Source organism: Aaosphaeria arxii, assembly GCF_010015735.1.
Source record: "Aaosphaeria arxii CBS 175.79 unplaced genomic scaffold BU24scaffold_1, whole genome shotgun sequence".
NCBI lineage: Eukaryota > Fungi > Ascomycota > Dothideomycetes > Pleosporales > Aaosphaeria > Aaosphaeria arxii.
The window spans coordinates 3,415,846-3,435,578 of NW_022983474.1; the positions used below are offsets into that span (position 1 = coordinate 3,415,846).

The window sequence follows — 19,733 nt, forward strand, 5'->3', positions numbered from 1 at the left end:
TCTTTTTGACGACTAGTCTAACCTACGGACCTCGGATCACTCCTGATACTCAATGCATGGCCAACTACATGATTCCTACTTGATGGATTGATGTAATGCATCGAGATGTGTATCAGGTGTGTTCCAAGGGTATGCTATCAGATAAGTTGACGTAATATACAAGATGATTCGCAATTGATCGTTAGGTAATGCTCTGGCGACCACTTTGATAAGAGCGGCAAGCGGTCTTTTCGGAAAACAATGGAAGCGTTGGTGTTGCTTCAGTGTATGAATGATCCGCTCTTGAGCATCAAACCTCATTGTATCCAAGCAGACGCTCAATTAGTTTGATGTTGATCCAGGCGTTGCTGTCACAGTGGGTTCCCCTACCACCTTTTCCCCTTTCCTTCTTGCTCTTTCTGCCTTTCTGATGGCCCTCATATCTGGAGGCCTCTCAATTCCTAACCTTGCTCTAAGGTCGTCGATATCTGTTTCAAGCTCTTCTTCCCAGTAGATATTGATGACGTCGTCACTCCTGGCGCCGTTTCTGAATGCCCACGGACCATATATATCAATGAAACGTCTCCACTCGGCTTTCTTGAGAGTGAGAGCGCTGAATACGGCAAGTCCAGTCATGGGCAAACCCGTATTCGCATATTCAAATGCTTTGACAGCGACCTCTCCTTCCCTGAAAACAGGCAAGCCAGCCAGTGCATGGTAAAAGTCATGGCACTCGCGATAGCGTTGCATGACGTATGCGCACTCCTCATTATCGATGTAGCGAACGGCGGAGCGAGTGTCCGGCGACACTCCTTCGCGGTCTAGCCACTCAGCGTACGCGTATCCGAGTGTGTTGCTAGGAAGGGTGCGTAGGTAGGGTATGTTGAGAGACTTGGATGTCAGGCGAGGTCGGTCGCGGAGTATACGTCGTCCGGTAGGACTAAGTAGCATGCGGTCTCGGAGGGCATAGATGAAGTAGGGTTGCGCGGTCGCCTCACCAAAGGCAGCTATCAGGTCTACATTTGACAAAGATCAGACATCGTGAAGAAGATCAGCATTCGTCCAACCCACCTGCTCGTCGAGGGTCTAGAAAACTGAGTAGTCCCGAGCCTGTGGCTAGGCCCAACCTTTCGAGCTTCGTCAACGGAATGTGGCCTTCATAGTTTGGAGGCGGGCGTTGAAGAACGGAGAAACTCCTGTAGCTAACAGGAAGCACTACAGACGCTGTTGTAGTTCCTCTGAGTATTCGCGTCGCCTTGAAAGCGCACTGCGGAATAGAAATAGCCATTGGCCCGATTTCTAAAGTAACGAGAAACGGGCATGGTAGGATTGAAGCTGAGGAGTTGGGGAAGGAAGGCTGAAGGACATCAGACGATGCAAATCAACGCTAGATACTTATCGATAATGCGCCACATTCTTTGACCCGTTTATAGTTTAGCGAAAATATGCAAATGTGGCGCGTTCAGCCTGGATTTCTTGCTTTCAATTGTCGCTTATTACTTTGGTCATGGTCAAGCATCGTTAAAGACACTTCAAAGACTAAGAAGCACGTCGATCAATTCGGCGGCTTGGCTGTATACCAGCACGTTGTACGCTGAGGAATTTTTTTTGGTCATCTCCTTCCCGCTCTGGTCCGTGGTTTATCAAAACCATTTACTCAGAGAATATTCCGAAGCTTCAGGCTTGATGAAACCAACCACACCTCAAATCCCTGACTCCACATTCCTGACTTAATATAATGGCAGCACTTAACCCGGGTGATGAGCATGATCGTTTCGTTGCATGGGCATCCGATCACGGCGTTGAAGTTGATGGCATTGCCCCAGCAAAGTTCGTCGGACGAGGTATGGGTATCGTGGCTGCCCGAGACATAAAGGTCAGTGAATACCTTCTCATTTACTGGCACGGATGACCAGTACTTGATCTAGTCGTGGCTATCAATGTATTACCTCGCCACAAAAGCTGAATTATCAAGGCAGGAGAGCGTATCATATTCGTGGACAAGTCTTCCTTGATCACCGTAACGGCGCCGACGGTACGAGCCTGCAAGCTGCCGCAGAATGTCACTGTCCATGGAAAGCTAGCAGCCTTTCTGGCAATGCAATATCATAACGCTGATTCCGATCACCGCTTATGGCAAGGCGTTTGGCCAAAGGAAGAAGAGTTTCGCAGCATCTTGCCCTACTACTGGCCAAAGAGCCTCCAAGAATACATACCACACGCTGGAAAAGGTATTTACCTCTCTACAATTCACATATTCCCTTTGCTCAGTGCTAACTAAGATATATAGTTCTTTTGATAAAACAACAACAAAAGCTGGACAAAGACTGGCAGACCCTACGAGCCCAGCTCCAGCCATCAGTAGATCGAGACCTCTTCGCATACACTTGGCTAATTGTGAACACTCGTACCTTCTACTGGGAATACCCAGACTTGCCCAACTCCCACCCTCGATTACCTAAGAAACGATTCCAGCTCACCGCAGACGATTGCTATGCCATGTGCCCGTTCATGGACTACTTCAATCACTCAGACGTCGGCTGTGACCCACAACACGGCCCTTCGGGCTACTCGGTGATTGCGGATCGTGACTACGAGGCTGGCGAGGAGGTCTACTTTTCATACGGTTCCCACACCAACGACTTTTTGCTGGTCGAATACGGTTTCACCCTTCCGACCAACAAATGCGACTCTCTTCCTCTGGATCATTTGATTATTCCCAAACTATCTGCGTCGCAAGTGGAAGCGCTGAAGGAGGATGGATTCTATGGAAACTATACACTGACAAAGGATGCACCGCACATATGCCACCGTGCCCAAGCGGTACTGAGGCTTATGAATCTGCCAACGAGGAGGTATACCATGTTTGTGTCTGGAAATGATGATGGTGCCGCAGATCAGCATGCCATAGATTCAGCATTGGTTGCTCTGTTGACGGAATTTTCGAGAGAGATAGTCGAGACGTTGGAAGCCGTGGACAGTGTGGCAGGCGGAGTCGTGGAAGAGCAGCAAAGCCGGACCACACGGAGTTCAAAGCGCAAGTCACAGGTGTCAGAGAATATGGCAACCTCAAATGGCCAAGCTGTAATGGAACAGAAGGCGACGCTATTGGAGCGATGGAAACAAATCCGGGAGATTGTGAATGCTGCGCTACGGTCACTGGACGAATAGTGAGCATGATTTCATAGCACCGATAGAATGGAAGTGACATCACATGTCCCGGTCGTAGATCTGCGATACTGCTATATCCTAACTATACTATCATACAACGATTAGTACGATTCGCGTAACGCCTGGCAGTTATACGAATAGACGAACGCATGTCAACCATCCAGGAAGCAGGCGAAAGAGTGCTCTTGGCGTGGTGCAGTTTGACTGCCTTCGCACGAAATGATACTAGCGGTTGATAACCTCAGATACATACGAGAAATTGAGTGATAACGCAATTGATACAAATCTTGCGTGCTCATTAGGTTTCCCGTTAGGTTTCCCCACAGGGAAAGAGGAGAGGCTCCACAAACGATGCCCGCAGCGTTCAGAGGGCGGATACTCCACATGTCATCACCAAATGGACCTAGACGAATGTAGTATATTCATGCCGGCAGTAATGGATTTGTAGCCATACAGCCTTGTTCTTATACGGGCAGGCGCCATGTCTAGCAATGATGTACAAACCTTATTGAGACGTCAAATCATGATCGCTCACCCATAGGGAAATGTCATGTTAACCCTGGCTGACGCTTCCGTGCCTAGGGTGTTCTTTGGGCGCAATCTAACTCTAATCCATTGTCATGATGATCTATGGGAGAATGAAGAAATCCCTAATCCACTCGTAGCCCTCGATGCTAATGTATACAAGTCCCGAACGTCCTCATCAAACCCCTAGCCGAGCCGCCGTTCACTCACAACTGTGTCAGAAGACCCTGGGCCTCAAGCAAGAGCACGATCTGGTGCACAGCTGTTCGCACATTTGTTTTGCTAAGATCAACGGAAAGATGTGCGTTGTTGGGTGCCTCGTACGGGTCATCAACACCAGTGAAGCCCTTGATCTCTCCGTTCCTTGCCTTTGCGTAGATACCTCGCTTGTCCGTCTTCTCGGCAAACTCCAGAGGTGTGGCTACGTGGACGAGGAAGAAACTGCCATTCTTTTCAACGGTTTCCTTGGCGTGCTGACGGGCCTCCTCAAACGGAGCGATTGGTGCTGCGATCACGGCGGCACCAGACTTGGTGAGCTCGGAGGCAACGAAAGCAATGCGTGCAATGTTCCGGTCACGGTCTTCACGGGAGAAACCGAGCTCAGCAGAGAGTTCGTGGCGGATGGTTTCGCCAAGGAGGAGCGAGACGGAACGGCCGCCCTGCTGGTTGAGAGTCACATTGAGAGCACGCGCAATGGCGTCCTTGCCGGAGTTTTGGTAGCCAGTCAGGAAAACAGTGAAACCTTGTTTGTTGCGTGGCGGATGGGATTCTCGAAGGACGCGGACGACCTCGGGGTAGGAGAACCACTCGGGAATTTCCTGTCCTGTTCGAAGACGCTTGCGCAATTCTAAAAAAAAAAATTAGCTCGTGTCCTGTGGCGTCACTCCCGGCTTGAAAGGATGAACGTACCAGTTCCTGAGATGTCAAGAGTTCGCACACCCTCGGCGACTTCATCCTTAGGTTTGTATTCGTCGGAATCGGGGAGATATGTCATCATCTGGAAAGGAACGACCTCGATTCCAAGCTCGTCCCTGTACTTCTCAACGGCATACTGAGCATCGTAGGGTCCGTAGAAATCCACTCCCTTGGAGTTCTTGCCAGGGCCTGCGTGATCACGGCCAACAATGAAATGCGTGGCACCGTGATTCTTGCGAATGATAGCATGCCAGATGGCCTCACGGGGACCCCCCATGCGCATAGCAAGAGGCAGAAGACCAAGAACAGCCATTCCGTTGGGGTAACGAGGGAGGAGAGCCTGGTAGACACGGACACGTGTGAAATGATCGATGTCACCGGGCTTGGTTAGTCCAACGACTGGGTGGATCAACACGTTGGCTTGACGAGCACGGGCGGCGCGGACAGTGAGTTCTCTGTGAGCACGATGCATGGGGTTTCTCGTTTGGAAGGCGACGACTCGGGACCAGCCGAGCTTGTCGAAGTGCAAACGGAGCTCTGCGGGGGTATCTGGACAAAATCAGCTGATGCTCTCTACATTAGAGGAGTATAGGCGGATGTCCTACATCGAAGGGCAACATAGTCGTAGTGGTTCAAGCGATCGATGGCCTCGACCTTGCCACCGATGTAAAACTCCTGGGCAGTGTCGAAGAGATACTTGACGGCGGGGTGCTCAGGGTCGCCTCCAAAGACCTCCTGTGCCTCCTTCTTCCTATGGAATGGTCAGTTTGGGCGTACTTTTCGACCGCAGCCATGGTTTACGTACTTGTCGGGTTGGTAGACATCCTCGACGGTGATGATGGCAAGATTTCGGTCATCGCGGAAGTCGCGAAGTGCGACACGCGCTCCAGGCTTCACGCCTAATTCTTCGATAGACTCCTTGGAAAGGTCCAGAGTGATGGGAATACTGAAAAGGTTGCCATCTGCAAGTCGAAGGTTGTTGACAACTCTGAAGAACGCACATTAGCTCAAGACTCGTCAAGGCAGATTGTTGGAGCGTCGCTCACCCTTCATAATCCTTCTGGTTTAAGAAGCCTATATGGATCGCGTCGTAGTTAGTGGTGCTGTTCCCGAACTAGGAAGAATTCCCTTGCGCAAATAGATGTTGGCGAAGTGATGAGAGACATGTGACGGTGCCGATGTTGGTGTTGGTGTTGGAGATGTGTGCAACAATGACGAACTGGGAGGGGAGGGGGGAATGGAGGGGGACAGGAAGATCTTCGCCCCGCCATTCATGAACTTCGTTATTCATTCCATGCATACAAGAGATGCATCCGCCCAATCAACCCTCAAAGCAGCCGCCGCCGCCAACCATTTGACGCGCGACGCTTCTGATATGGCGCAAAAGCCCAAATGAGAGAAAAACGGAATGAAATGAAAACAAAATATAATAACAAAACTTAAAACAACATAGATTAGAAAAAAAACTCAGACTAACCTTCCAATGGTGAGAAGCCACCGTTGAGAATCAACTCCAAATCGCAGAGCTGTCGCTCGGTGAGGACGATGGCCGGGAGACCCTCTGCCTCGTCGAACAATTGCTGACGCCTCGGGGCATCGCGTGCAATGAGATCCTTCAAAATGCCGCCTGCAGTTGTTTGTCTCGGGTCAGCCTGGATAGGAATTGCAAACGGGAACCGATTGCTGTGATTTTGTCGTGGCGCAAGGATGATTCCCAGTGCCAATGCGACTTACCATGGGGTGGATTGGCCATTGTAGGAGAGTGTGTGATTATAGGTACTCTGTATGAGTGTGAACGAAAACGACGCCTGAACAGTCGGTTGGAACTTTGAGTCGAAGTGAAGGGAGGAGGAGGAGGAACGAAAAGAAGGGAAGGAGACGTCAAAAAGGCCAAAAAGGACTTGTTGGTGAATGCGGCGCAAAGCTGGTGGTGCGTTTGCCGTCTGCCGCTGGTAGATCGGAAGCTTGAAGGTGTTGAGGGTAGTTGGGTAGGTAGTGGAGAATGAAATGGGCCGGTGTTAGGAGGAGTTGGTGTTTATAAAGAGATGGAATTTTTCAATATCGGAGCACGACACCAACGGCGGTACTGGTTCGTTTTTTTTTTCCTTTTCTACGAGTAGACTACTATTATTGTAATGTTATTAACTAGCTACCTAGTACAAGGCAAGGCAAGGCAAGGCATGGTCATTCATTCAGGTAGTTATCACATCTCCGTTGCATCGGCGGCCAGCACCCGCCCACTCACTGCCAGTCAATGTCATCAGTGACGGTCAATCACCCGGCACGACCCTACCGTCCCACTACGTTCCCCTCTGGCTGCAGGACTAGTAAACCTCGGGGCCGTTTCTTTGGTTCGCTTTTTTCTCTTGGGGGCGATTGCGCAATTGCACGAGATTTACTTGTCACCTCCCAGCTATCTATTCGTTCAATCGTGATGGCGCCTACGACGTATTGTGTGACAACATACTACTCGTACCTTGCTCGTACAGTACTGTACTGTACATATCCACGTACTCGTTGAGTGCAACTTAAAGAGCGTTCCAAGTCACTTCCAAATAGCTGGTCATCATCAAGTCCCATAGTGTTCTCAATAATGTTTAATTATGGCTTTGAAATCCCGTTCATATTGTGTTTTCAGTTTTTTCATTCATCTATTGGCCACTCCCTCTTGTCACCAACGGCCCCATCTCCAAATTCAAAGGTATAGATTCCCTTTTTTTTCTTTCTCTTTTTCCACGTTATGAAGAAGGGCATACGCAGGGGTCTTGAAAAAAAAGACTCATCTGCCCATCAATGATGACAGAATGACCGACTTTTGGGGTTGTTTTCTTCCTAGTGCTGGTTTCGCCACCATCATTGCTTGGAACAATGTGTGGTCGTCGTGATAGAAAAAAAACCAAATGATGTGTAAATACCTACCTAGGTAACTCTAACTCGTAGATAGATGGTGGGGTAAACGGGGGGGTCATAGTTCGATGCCCCCGTAGCCAATGCAAACCGCCCAATGACCATAACGCCAATGCTAAAGATGCTAAAATAAACCATTCATAACCCTTCCCGATCACGACATCGCTTACCCCGTCACGCCTCCAATGTCGTCTTCTGGAGCGCTTGGCTCAACTCCTCCGTCTTTCGGTTCAGCTCTTGTTGATGGAGGAATTGAGCGTAACGTGACTTGGGGTTGTGAATACCACACTCGGTCTTGTTCTTGCCCTTCCAACGCCCCGACCTCTCGTCTTCTCCTTGCGCAACCGGCTGTGTCGAGTGCCAGTCGCCAACGCTCTTGTAGCCCTTCTGGAGAAGCTCATTGGAAGGTACATCGTGTTGATTGACGTACTCTTGGACTTCCTTGAACGACCAATTGGCCAGCGGGTTCACTTTAATGAGGCCCGCATCATCAACTTCGATGATGTCGAGATCTCCCCGCTTGCCTCCCTGGCTACGTCGGCGGCCCGTCAAGACTGCGCGCACCTGGAGCTCCGAGTAGGCACGCTGAGCGGGCTCAACCTTGGCAACGAAGTCGTAAAGCTCATCGTTCGTCTCCCAGAGCTTATCACCGTATTTGGCGGCAAATTCGTCGGCAGTCTCGGCGCCGGCGGGCTTGTAGATGTGGATTGGTGTGCCGTAGCGCTTCCGCACGCGATCGACCAAGGCGAGCGTCTCGTCGAAGTGGTAGAGAGTATCCAGGAAGATCAAGTCGATACTCGGCTTGAGGGGACCATCGAGCTTGGAGAGCATGTCCACAGTGACGAGTCCGGTCAGGCCGAAGGCGGTTGTTTGGAATAGTCCAGGCAGTGATGTGATGCACCATCGAAGAATGTCTGAATGCCAAGTCAGCAGATGAAGTCAAGCAGTAAGTGAGGTAGCCCAGGGTCGGATAGCAACCAAGAAGAGACACGAGAGGAGGCATGGGAGAGATGGGAAAGGAGAGGAGGGGTGAGGTATAGGTGACGTACCTTGAGGCTCGAGCTTCTGAAGTTGAGCGTTGATGTACTTCAAGTGAGGTTTGCTGAAGTAGACCTCGGGGAGACTATCCTGGCTGGATGAACCTGAGGCGTAACCCGACTCGTTGCTGTCGATGGTGGGGGTCTCCTCGTAGGATTCCTCGTAAGTGGTAGGGGAGGCCATTGTGAAGAGGTGTGAGTGTGTTCTTTTTCTTGTCCCGTGTGGCAAGTAGGTTCACGGGGGGTATAGGCACGAGCACGTAGAGTTGACTCGAAGCGGGAGATGTAGAGATTGATCAGTGGAGGGAGTTTCTTTTGATTCGATTGAGCTTTTCTATCCCACTCACGCCCCGTGTAGGTATAGGTAGATGGGGAAAGGGAACCACACGAGAGGCTAGGTGAATGACGTTTGGAAGATTGGATTGGGGAAAAGGAAGCGAGCAGTTAATGGTGATGGGTGTGGAGGAGGAAGAGAAGAAGGAGAGAAGGGATGGGAGTAGAGAAGAATGGAAATATATTAGCCACAACTGGGGGGAAGACGATTGGTATGAGATAGTAATAGTAGTAGTAATAGTAGTAGTAATAGTGGTATAGAGTGTAAGGCGACTTCGGCTGAGGAGTTGTCTTTGAAATCGAGGGCTTCTCCCCACTTCCTCGTCCTGTTTAAAGAAGTCCACCTGCTCATACGATGATTAGTTAACCAATGTGGTTAATAATTCCCATCTCATTCTCCACCTTTGTCTCTCCGGTAGATTCCATTCCATGATTTAATCTGTCCTAAACTGCTTGTTAGCATCGCCATCTTCTCTGTCACTCGTTGGGGGGAGAGAAAACCTTGATAGGGAACAGACAAGGCGTGCGATGGTGCAATCCGCGCTAAGGAACCATTTGGGCCAATCACGTCGGCCCGCTAACCATTTTTCTCCGGACGGCAGTAATCATGGATTTCTAACATGACGACCACCTTACTCGTACTGCACAGTTAGGTACACAGTAGGTACCCAAGATAGGTAGACAGGTAGACAGGAAGATAGGTAGATGCGGAGTAGACGACAGTTCTTATTCGTAGCTTAGGTAGTTGGCTAAAGGCTAACATCAATCATTATTAATTAATTGATCAATTGACTGACCTCGCGTGCTCGCCTACTGTGTATGTACAGCATGGCTATACTGTGTAGTAATGCACTGCACTGCACCATATAGTGCAATGCAATAATCGACCAATTCGCTAGGAACGGAACAAGTCTGGAGCTGTAAACAATATCGTACTGCCCTACTGTGTACCTAAGGCGACGGCGGGAACAAATTCGGATGAGATGATGTGGGCGATATGGCCTTGCTTGTTCATCCCAATCCCCCCTCTTCCTTCCGTCCTTGTTTCTTTCTCTTGTCCGTTCGCGTTCCCCGGACTAATTCGGTACCTCGTAATAATGGCCTAGGTACGGGTAGTCTAGTCCCCAAAGCAAGTCTTCAGAGACCCAAGTCCAAGGCAAGGCAAGGCAAGGCAAGGCAAGTGGCGCAAGGTATTACAGTACTCGTCCTCGTCCTCGTAGGTGGAATTCCTCTCCATCTTCATGTTGGGAACGGAGGAGCCTAGCCCTTGACGCCCACTTCATCTTGTACGTCTACGTCGCCTTTCATGAGTACATCGTCCATCTCTTGCTTCCCCTTTCAGACTTTCAGGCCATGACTAATCTCTTTATTCACACCACTGCCACACCCCATGTTTCCTCCCTCTTACCCCCACCTTTTCTTTTCTCTCCCCAGACTCCACCCCAGCGCCCAACCACCATCTCAAGGAATCAAAGACATGTACTCCGTAATTACTGGTAATAGCTCTTCTGACCCTTACACGGATGCGCATGGGCATTTCATCCTTTTTGTTCGACCACTCGCCAGGCTGTAGACACAAAGTCTACTGGACTGGACTGGACTGGACTGGACTAGACTAGGTAGATAGCTAATACTGTTGACTTTGGTTGTCGTTCTCATCTACGACGTTGACCTTTCGTCGTTCGCATGGCTATTCAATAGGCCATGAAGAGATCCAGTGGCTCCGCACGGTACGATCTCTGATGTGCTGTAATCAAGAGACATGCACTGCAAGTATATACGTAGGTACAGTAGGCCAGGCTTAGGTAGAGTACCTGGGGCAAAACGGTCCTAGCACATGCACGCCGGGAGCTCGAATAGCTGGCCCAGTGACAGCCGCACGCGGACCTCGACCCCGAGACGTCGGTGGAGTAAGACGACTAGGTGAATGGATAGAGCAGCATTGTTGTTCTGTAGTATTTCGTGCCGGCTATGGGTTTGCGGCTACTGAAGATGGTGTTGTGGCAGAATGAGGGCGAACGTCGGAAATCAACGTGTGATGTTCTCGAAAGCGATGGATGGAGGTGTGTTGCGGGGTCACCACTTATAACATTCGTAGATCTAGCACCAATGCGGTAAGTTACATTGGGCATAAACATACACAGCATGCATGAGTATACACTGTGTACCTGTAAACGCCGTGATCAAGTGTCGTTGAAAAGTCACCAAAACCGATTGCCTCGAACTCTGTCATGCCGGTTCTGCTCCCACTCGACGCCTCATGCTGTCCTTTTCTACATCTCCCAGGGTGCCAGCTTTCGCCGATTCCTTCCACCCTTCCAGTTCCTCGTATTCTTCGGCGCTCAGTGAAGATTTGATCTGCTTCATGATCTTTGGCGAATATTTGCCCGTTGCATAGATCAAGCCTGGTTTGTGCCTTGCAAATAATGCAAGCACTGTAATCAGGAAGAGGGTAGGTGCATCGCTCTGCTTCTGCATCCTCCGCTTCATGTCAGCGACCAACGAGCCTTTCGTCCGCTCCAATAATTCAGGCCCAACCTCTTGAGAACCTTGCTTCTTGTCGAATTTCTCCAAGGCAGCCACAAGGTCAACCAACTCCTTGCTGGCCTTTAGAGATACTTCGAGCTTCTGGAAGTTTTTCTTCGTCTTCCGACTCTGTGCCAATCCCTGTGCCTGCGCCTTGGCCCACATCTCGGGGACTAGTTCTTTTCCTATGTAGATGGCCAATAGCTCTGAAAGCTGCCCTCGAAGTTTCTCCTCCTGGACGACATCGAGCCCAGCCGCATAGTTGAGAACTCGGGCAGTAACGCGGGATGACCAGAACTCGGAGAATTCATCTTCACTGAGTGCTTCTTGTTTCGAGATCTCACCCCAGTACTGCTCCTCTGCAACGTTTCTCGATCCTTTGTCCTCGGACATCGCTCTTAGAATCGGTTGATCCTGAGGTATGAGGTTAATAATGGCCGACAATTGAAACTTGATGTCCCTCTCCGGCATGCCTGCCAACTGCTTCCATTGGCTCAAAGCATGCGTTTTGACGAATTCCAAAAGGACATCTCGTTCGCTACAATACCTGGCTTCCGTCAAAAGGAAGGTGCCAACAACGTATAGGGTAGTGCCGGAGCGTTTCTCATACATGGCCTTGATATCTTCCTCTAGTTGCCCTCGAACTTGTTCCCGGAGCCCTGCCGGAAAATTGGCCTCAAGTTGCGGCATGACATCTGCGTATCCAAGTACGCCCAAGGCTTCGGTGCATTCGACGGTGAACCTGTCCAACCAAGCCTGGGAGATTGCCACTGAGTCTTTCATGAACACGCCACCTATGTTTTGTAGGAAATCGCGCGCTTCCTGGCTACTTGCGTATATATCCTGGTACTCGTTCGCAAATGCCGTTGCGTCGAGGCATGAGAGATCTCCGGAATGCAATGAGTCGATTTTGGCGTTCATTTTTCGCAACACCTGGTCTTTCGGAACGCATCGAATAGCGTCTGCGGTTCCGCCAATATAAAATTGATCCCCTAAACTAGTAGATCGCAGCATGCGCGTGTGGATTTCCGATACGAGGGACGTGGGAGGTGAGCCTGGAAATGAGGACGGGACTATCGTAACGGCCGAGCTGCTTTTCAAGGCCTCATCCAGTTCATTCATAATCGTGGCCGATATACGCTCATGATAGTCTGAGCTTATCAGGTACTCATCATGTCCATGAGATACAACATGCGAAAGTTCGTGACAAAGTTTCAGAAAAGGCTTCAGCAACTCAATGCTCTCCACTGATATATCGAACTCTTTTGACAGGACACTCTTTGTCGCGATTTGCCGATCGATTGCGTCTTGTATGTTGGTCAGAATAGCATCCCTTCCAGCTTTGCAGACAACCTGGGCTTTATCCGCGCTCAGTAGGGCAATGGTAGGTGAGCCTCGCACTAGACTGAGAACGATATCGCTGTCTACATCTAAATCGCGAGATAAACTCGAGACGGATATTCGGTCTGGTATTGTAATGGCGAGTTTCTTAAAATGTCTGGAGGTGTGTTCCGCAGTCACGAAGCCTTGGCCAGTAAGAGAAAGCAGTAACGACGGCAATGGTTTGGGCGTAGCAAAATTCTGAGGAGGTAATGCCCGGTAGAGTTCCTTGATTTCACCTTCGGATAACATCGTATAGCTGGATTACTCGGTACAATAGTGATTATTCGGACTTCCTTTCTACGGCCAAAGAAATTCGGGCGGCGAAGCCTGGACGTAGAAGTGCCGTAGTGGAGAACAAACGGAAACGAACGAAATTGAACTAACGTACAGCTGTGCGCTGCGGAAATGATAATTTTTAGAGTTTGAAAGGGCCTCCGTGATTGTATCGATCTTGAAGTTAATTAGCATATGTTGACCTTGAATAGGTGGAAGTTCAAGATCACCTAGACTGTGTTAGTGTATTATGTCGGTACCTTGGACTTGGTGAGACTTGATTGGGACTAGTCGGTCTTGGCAGACATCGCAACTTCAATCATTTATCACTACCTCATGCGTTCATCGTGAAGTGAGGAAATTAAGCAATTGAAAGCCCACCCACGCCAAAATGTCACAATTTCGTGCAAAGAGACTCGATATCGGATGCTTTGCGCATATCCGAAACATTCGTGACCACACCAAAAGAAAAGTGTTTTCTGCCAATGAGCCTGAAAGGTAATTCCTATTCTTCTTTCCCCATCGCACCACCGTCACAATTCGAGGGACTCCAACATCTGCCTCCGGTCCTGCGATGCCTGTATTTAGCACACCAGCTGACCATTCATTCGTTGCAGACAAGCACTCCGGTATCTGATCCGAAATACCACCCTCCCACAGAGAGTCCGCGCGCAGGCCCAGCTTCAACTCTCGCAGATGCATTGCTACACGAGGTTCACACAAGTAAAGAATAGGTGTATAATGGGAGGGAGAGGAAGAGGTGTTTTCAGTGATTTCCGATTGGGCCGAGTACGTTTTTCCCGCGAACCTCGCCGTATACGTTTCTGTCGAGGTCAGGTTTCAGCCGCTTATACTCACACTTCAACAGTACCAATTCCGAATGAACGCTCTTGCCGGAAATCTTCCTGGCGTGAAAAAGGCCAGCTGGTGATCGAGATGAAAAGGCCACTGCGAAGAGGGGGGGGGGGGGGCTTGACATGTAACAACACTAGACTCACAACAGTCAGCATTGGGCGGCGCCTGATGATATTGTATTGTATTTCATTGCGCTCTGGCGTGTAGAATTAGGAAGAAAACATACCTTCCGGATCCAGGTTTCGCCTTAAATATTGCGCGCCACCACTGCAAAGAACATCGTCTCTCGTAATCGGCCAACCTGCTAGCAGAGGCGCTCTGTGGTTCACCTTTCACGAAGAGAGACCAAAGGCTTCAGTGAAGCCGTTTAGTTGTTAGGCAGCAAACCACCCATGCGTCCTTCACTTGTCCGCTGCACAGTTTGCGTTGAAGCGGCAAGCAAACAGCCGTGGCTTGGGTTGCACCTTCTACACTCACCACAACTTCTCTTTTAAACTCACCTCCCACCTCTCATCTTTCCCCTCTCCCCTCTCCCGCTACTTCACCCTATCTTTTGCTTACCACCAGACCGAGCTCCTTCTCCTAGAAGTTCTTGACTAAGACCCTCGTCATGTTCCGCGTCAAGGAGAGCGGTCTCCCGCCGGACATTTCTGAGCCTGCCGATTTGAAAAAACTCGGGTAAGAACGAGATGGCGATTTTGTGCACAAATGCTGACTTGTGACGTACAGCTACTTCGTCAACAACATTGGGCAGATTCGAATGATAGAGTTCCCTGAGAAGGACTATCATTTCCACTGGTATAACCAAGAACGGCACAATGAGGTCCGCAGAGAAGCTATGCAAGGTACGTCCTTTTTGTTCTTGTTCGCCCCGTCTTCTAAATCTTTGGCTACTCGAACTTTCATTGCTCTGAAGTCATATGTCTGACAAGCTCCAGTCTGCCAACGTAATGAAGTTGACCAACGTCTTCGTGCACTCGGTGTAGAAAGGTTATACCTCCCCCAACTCACAAATATCAAGCCCGACGAGCCACATGTCCCGATTCTCGCCCCGCCAATCCATGTTCTGAACAATCGTAAACGCCTCATCGTCATCATCAATGACAGCCTGCAGGACCTTGGGATACTCGCGTACCGACAATTGCAGCGCGATTTAGGTATAAACGGGGGCTCGGTCGTCAATTTCACCAAGGAGCTCATCAAACGCTCCCGGCAGACTGACGACTCCTGCGAGATCTTTGCAGATGGCGCCAGCGTTGATGACGAATCCAGCGTTCCAGGATTGATCGTCATGAATTGCGGCCAGTTGGTCTACTCACACATGCACAAGCAAACAATGACCCTACGAAGCTGGTCCGCACTCCCTAGGAAGTCATTATGCCATGACCAAATCCTGATTCATCCTGAATACAACCGTGTTGAGGGCCACCGCACCGCAAAGGAGCATATAAAGTGGGTATTTGACCATGTCATAAACAACAAAGACATGGTCAATGCAGATACAGAGGTTTACGTGATCGCCATCGAGAATGGGGCAGAAAATCTCCTAGAGATCCTAAATGACTCATTTGAGGAGTACGCACCGCGACTTACGGCTTTAACGCTTATCAATTCCTACGTTAGCGATACTCAGATCAACAACGTAGCTCTCAAGAGGTATCTCCGTGATCGTACTCGTCAGTGGAAGGTCACATCGAGCTCCAACAATCCCGAAGACTGTATTGAGATTCCTAACGACGACGCGGATCCGCCCATTTCGAATGTCTCCTCCAAATCAGGTGCGGATTCACCTGTGGCAGGCTACCATACGAATACGCATATAAGTTGGTTGGAAGCTCTTGGATCGCCAACATCTTCCACTTCTACCAAAGTTCGTTACGATCCCAGGATCCCTGCAAATGATGCTGCTCATGGGCAGCCTATCGGGAGCAATGATTCAGACTACGATGATGATTTATCTCAAGCAGCTCTGTGTCCAACCTTCGCCGATGACGACAACGTTGCAGGCGCGGGTGAGTGCGTTTTCACCAGTCTCAAAGTACAGAATTGCATACTCTCTTTCTTTGAGAGCGTAGCGCAATCCCCAGTCGATTATCGCAACCCACGGTTCAAGATTACAGCACGAGAGCCGGAATATGGTGACAAGGCAGCAAACGAGATGGACTTAGAGACTGATACAGGATACGAGCCATTAGTCCCACTTGAGCTGAGCTCGCCTGAATACCTGCAGACAAGAGATGCGAAGGAAGAATTGATCAGGATGACAGCTGCTCTACACAACATGCCGCCTGACAATGAAGATCTGGAGGAAGGCCGCATAAGTCTTGAAAAACGTATTGCAGTTGCCAAAGTCGAGCTTGAGAGGGCCACACAAAAGGCTCTGGCGGCAGGTGCTCTTCCCAAAGGCGAAGCTCAGGAAGCGAGAAGTGAGTGGAAATTTGTCGGCGGAGGGCCGAAGATGGACTTCGCCGGCACGCAGGTTGATGTGGAATTGGTTAGAGCAGCTGGACTATATGACACAGCCGAAACGAAGTCCGAGGAGTAGAGCCATTGGCGGTCGATGAAGCTGCTTTCCCTTGCTCGCGGCACTTGCTTATGACAACTAAACAGTTAATTTCGTAGGCATTTGGCAACCTCATGAGATGGGCTTGGACATGAAGCCTTGGTGATTGATTTCAATGGCGGTCTATCGCCAGATTCATAAATGAATTGATTCGGCCCAATAAGGGCGTGCCTTTATACATAGTACAGTTGCCTACAAAAGTGATCTAACATCATCTCCGAGACTGGAGCGCATTGTCACCATTTGCCGCTGGCTAAGCCTCGGTCTCTCCCTCCCGAATATGAAAGGCTCCTTCACCGGCTCTCTCTTGAACGAAGGGCACATCATCACCCATCTCCGATTGTATCAGTCTACTTTTGCCCTTTACCAGATTGACCATGACATAATTGGTCAGGCATTGCAGGCCCAATTCCTCCCCCTTTCTGACTATCCACCCATTTATGTAATCAATCTCTGTTATCTGGCCGGCGCGAACGTCAGCAAGCATTGTGCTGATGTTGTCGCGCCTTCTATGCGCTGTATTGACAACGAGGGTTTCCAGGCGACCAGTGTCGAAACGCTGCGCGACGTTTGGAATGTAGGCCAATTGTGGCAAGGAGCGGATCACCAAAGAAGTCTCCGCGAGCAGAAGGCGCATAGTGCGAGTTATGTTATAGTTGTAGAGTATCGCACCGTTGCGGGCGTCGAGCAAGACTGATAGAGGATTGATCACCGAACTAATCGCAAGTCGCTCGAGCTGCATTTGTAGAAGATCCGGGGGGGAAAACGCTGTCGCACACAAGGCCGGTGCGCGGAGAAGAGTACGGAGAAGATAGCGGTCGTTGGAGGCCCAAAGGAAGGACGATCGCGCCTCGGACGATTCGTTCTCGTGTTCATCCATTGACTTGGAATTGAGAGGTAGATGGCGACGCGGCACGAATTTTGGAGTTGGAGAGAATGGTCTGGATCCGCCTTCACGTTCGTGGGGTAGGAGTCCAAGTGAGATGGTCCCGAAGCCCGCGTGGACCGTAGTGAAAGGATCATCTTTAATGCCGTGCAATCCATGTGTGTTGACGCCGACCATATATCGTGGCCTTGTCGCTGGATCCGGAAATATCTCTCTGTTCACTTCCTCTATCGTCCCCATGCCGTCTTGCAGAAATAGGATAACCGAATCAGCGCGAAGCCTGTGCCTGACTGCCGAGAGAGACTGCAAGACAAACGGTGTGCTGGTACACACAATCAGTGAGGTAATTGGCTCTGTTGATTCGCCATCCTGAACCTGCGGCTCCTGGTTCTGCCATGATGTGCTGTCTGTAGAGTTTCCGTCATTGCCATGCACCGGCAGCTCTTGCCCGTGATATCGGCGCCGATGAAACGCAAGCTCGGCGTCGTAGCCCGCCTGTCTGTCGACACTGCCGTCTACGACGAATTGTAGAGTCTGCTTCGACTCTTTCCACTGGTTCAATGGGGCCCAACCTCCAAATATGAGCGTCACGGGAGGCGGATTTGGAATTGTCCTCAAAGAATGGGCCACGAGTTTACCAACACTGCCAAGACCCAAGATATGAATGCGACGGTTCGAGACGGGTTTTGCACGGTAGAAGTCAGCCACGTTGGGCGTGCGGAGGTTTGGTGTGATTGAGTCCACAGGAGGAGAATCAGGTACAGTATCATCATCTGCACTATACTTGTGTCAGTGTGTTGGTGATAATGAGACTGCTTGATGCAAGACCATACTCATTATGTTGACCTGTTCTCGGCTCCTTACCGTCCTTCGGTAGGAAGCTTCTCAACTGCCCGCTCGTCTGTGAAAAGGCCACCCGGCCCATACGATTGCTACCGAGAACGCATTGTGTAGATATGTAGGATATCCGCGGCCGCAGCCTATGGACGAATTGTGTTAGAGAATTGAAAGACAGCGTGAACGTATGATACAGTTCACATGAATAACAAGGCGTATATCATGTGAATTCAAAATGTGGAACGAGGCTTTTGGTGGTCCTGAAATTATTTTTGTGGTTCGCGAGGGTTCAGTAAAAAGAATGATGTCGTCTTCCAAAAGTCGAGCGCGGCAAATCTTCGGCTCGCAGCCGGGCCTCGCTCCATAATTTATCTACTCGTTGCCCTGCTACTTTTAACACTCGCTTTTCGTACATCGTCTTCTCCAGCAAACCTTTCGGGTTCCCTTCTCGATCGTACCTTTACCGGCCATGGATATCAACGACCAGATTGAAGACCTCGAGGCAAACATCGACGAGCTTTCCGAGGCGCTTATCCCTCTGCTCAACAACCCGCTTGCGACCACCATCTCAACGCTGCCCCTTCTGGACAAAGCAAAACTTTACGTACTGCTTTCCTACTCGATCGAATCGCTGCTCTTCTCTACGTTGCAGATTTCGGGCGAGAACGCTCGCGAGCATGCCGTCTTCGCAGAGTTGGCCCGACTCAAAGGGTACTTTCAGAAGATCAAGGATGCCGAGTTGGGTTCCGAGCCAAAAACAAGACTAGACAAAGGCGCTGCCGCGCGCTTCATTAAACACGGTTTGGCAGGAAATGATCGTTATGATAAGGAGAGAGCCGAAAGAATTGCCAAAGAAAAGGCCAAAGTTGCTTTGATGAAGGCAAAAGGAAAACACACCAAATTCGAAGATGCCGCCGAGAACAGAGTGAACGACACAATAGAAGTAAAAGGACGGGGACTAGATCAAAGTTCCTCGGGCCTCGTCAGCGAAACTACAGACCATCCAAGTGAAGAGCCCGCCGGTACATCACCAGGAATGCCCAAGCGGGCGTCAGCTACCGGGATTAATGACTCTTCACCACAAAACGATGCCGGATTTACGCCATACGTATCGAAGTCAGCGAAGAAGCAGGAGGCCAAAGAGGCAAGGAAAGTCGGGAGGACAGCAGAGAAGAAGGCCCGACAAGCACAGCGGCGGGAGAAGAAACAACAACAGAGGCTAGAACGGGCACGAGGTGGAGGAGCAGGTGGGCAGGGAGAAGAACAGATCATCCCTGAGAGAGGGCATGCGCCGAAGAGCCACAGCGAGGCCTTCAATGCCTTATTGGACGGCACATTCAAAGGCAAGGCAACAAGTAAGGGGAAGAAGGCTAGAAAATCCTAGACCTGGCTTAGGGGAGTTGACGCCATGGAGTAGGATAGATCTATACCGAACACTCAATATAGTGTTCTGGCAGTGGTACGCTCTGGTTCTTTATGTCCCTATGTAGCTGTATAACATCGAAGGTGGAGTAATAAATGATACCCATTATCCAATCAAAGA

At 50.1% G+C, this 19,733-nt stretch overlaps 8 protein-coding genes across 8 annotated transcripts; 3 read left to right on the forward strand and 5 right to left on the reverse strand.

Moving 5' to 3' along the window:
- Nucleotides 1-321: 321 nt before the first annotated feature.
- On the reverse strand, nt 322-1,498 carry BU24DRAFT_430197 (ubiquinone biosynthesis protein COQ4, mitochondrial; the record flags this gene model as incomplete). Its single annotated transcript, XM_033529795.1, has 3 exons — nt 322-995; nt 1,051-1,194; nt 1,480-1,498. 3 exons carry the CDS (start codon nt 1,496-1,498, stop codon nt 322-324), a joined length of 837 nt encoding a protein of 278 aa, XP_033389924.1.
- An 8-nt stretch (nt 1,499-1,506) lies between these two features.
- On the forward strand, nt 1,507-3,360 carry BU24DRAFT_362237 (SET domain-containing protein). The gene is made up of 3 exons (XM_033524175.1): nt 1,507-1,855; nt 1,955-2,210; nt 2,270-3,360. The coding sequence occupies exons 1-3, from the start codon at nt 1,718-1,720 to the stop codon at nt 3,148-3,150; spliced, it is 1,275 nt and encodes a 424-aa protein (XP_033389925.1). The 5' UTR covers nt 1,507-1,717; the 3' UTR covers nt 3,151-3,360.
- A 246-nt stretch (nt 3,361-3,606) lies between these two features.
- BU24DRAFT_417220 (sulfate adenylyltransferase) lies at nt 3,607-6,647 on the reverse strand. The gene is made up of 7 exons (XM_033526663.1): nt 6,325-6,647; nt 6,068-6,217; nt 5,637-5,664; nt 5,396-5,578; nt 5,196-5,341; nt 4,585-5,139; nt 3,607-4,522 (listed from the first exon to the last, which is right to left on the reverse strand). The coding sequence occupies exons 1-7, from the start codon at nt 6,341-6,343 to the stop codon at nt 3,882-3,884; spliced, it is 1,722 nt and encodes a 573-aa protein (XP_033389926.1). The 5' UTR covers nt 6,344-6,647; the 3' UTR covers nt 3,607-3,881.
- A 744-nt stretch (nt 6,648-7,391) lies between these two features.
- Nucleotides 7,392-8,827, reverse strand: BU24DRAFT_23266 (phosphoadenosine phosphosulfate reductase). The gene is made up of 2 exons (XM_033522196.1): nt 8,547-8,827; nt 7,392-8,411 (listed from the first exon to the last, which is right to left on the reverse strand). The coding sequence occupies exons 1-2, from the start codon at nt 8,716-8,718 to the stop codon at nt 7,672-7,674; spliced, it is 912 nt and encodes a 303-aa protein (XP_033389927.1). The 5' UTR covers nt 8,719-8,827; the 3' UTR covers nt 7,392-7,671.
- Nucleotides 8,828-11,096: 2,269 nt separating this feature from the next.
- On the reverse strand, nt 11,097-13,751 carry BU24DRAFT_404591 (uncharacterized protein; the record flags this gene model as incomplete). The annotated part of the gene is made up of 3 exons (XM_033525654.1): nt 11,097-13,012; nt 13,165-13,226; nt 13,435-13,751. 3 exons carry the CDS (start codon nt 13,749-13,751, stop codon nt 11,097-11,099), a joined length of 2,295 nt encoding a protein of 764 aa, XP_033389928.1.
- A 738-nt stretch (nt 13,752-14,489) lies between these two features.
- Nucleotides 14,490-16,585, forward strand: BU24DRAFT_23349 (uncharacterized protein). Its single transcript, XM_033522206.1, has 3 exons — nt 14,490-14,582; nt 14,634-14,749; nt 14,843-16,585. Exons 1-3 carry the CDS (start codon nt 14,515-14,517, stop codon nt 16,447-16,449), a joined length of 1,791 nt encoding a protein of 596 aa, XP_033389929.1. The 5' UTR covers nt 14,490-14,514; the 3' UTR covers nt 16,450-16,585.
- On the reverse strand, nt 16,569-18,473 carry BU24DRAFT_362255 (uncharacterized protein). The gene is made up of 2 exons (XM_033524176.1): nt 18,187-18,473; nt 16,569-18,131 (listed from the first exon to the last, which is right to left on the reverse strand). The coding sequence occupies exons 1-2, from the start codon at nt 18,276-18,278 to the stop codon at nt 16,721-16,723; spliced, it is 1,503 nt and encodes a 500-aa protein (XP_033389930.1). The 5' UTR covers nt 18,279-18,473; the 3' UTR covers nt 16,569-16,720.
- Nucleotides 18,474-18,563: 90 nt separating this feature from the next.
- Nucleotides 18,564-19,731, forward strand: BU24DRAFT_417224 (uncharacterized protein). The gene has a single exon (XM_033526664.1). The coding sequence runs from the start codon at nt 18,660-18,662 to the stop codon at nt 19,572-19,574; it is 915 nt and encodes a 304-aa protein (XP_033389931.1). The 5' UTR covers nt 18,564-18,659; the 3' UTR covers nt 19,575-19,731.
- The last annotated feature ends 2 nt before the right edge of the window (nt 19,732-19,733 follow it).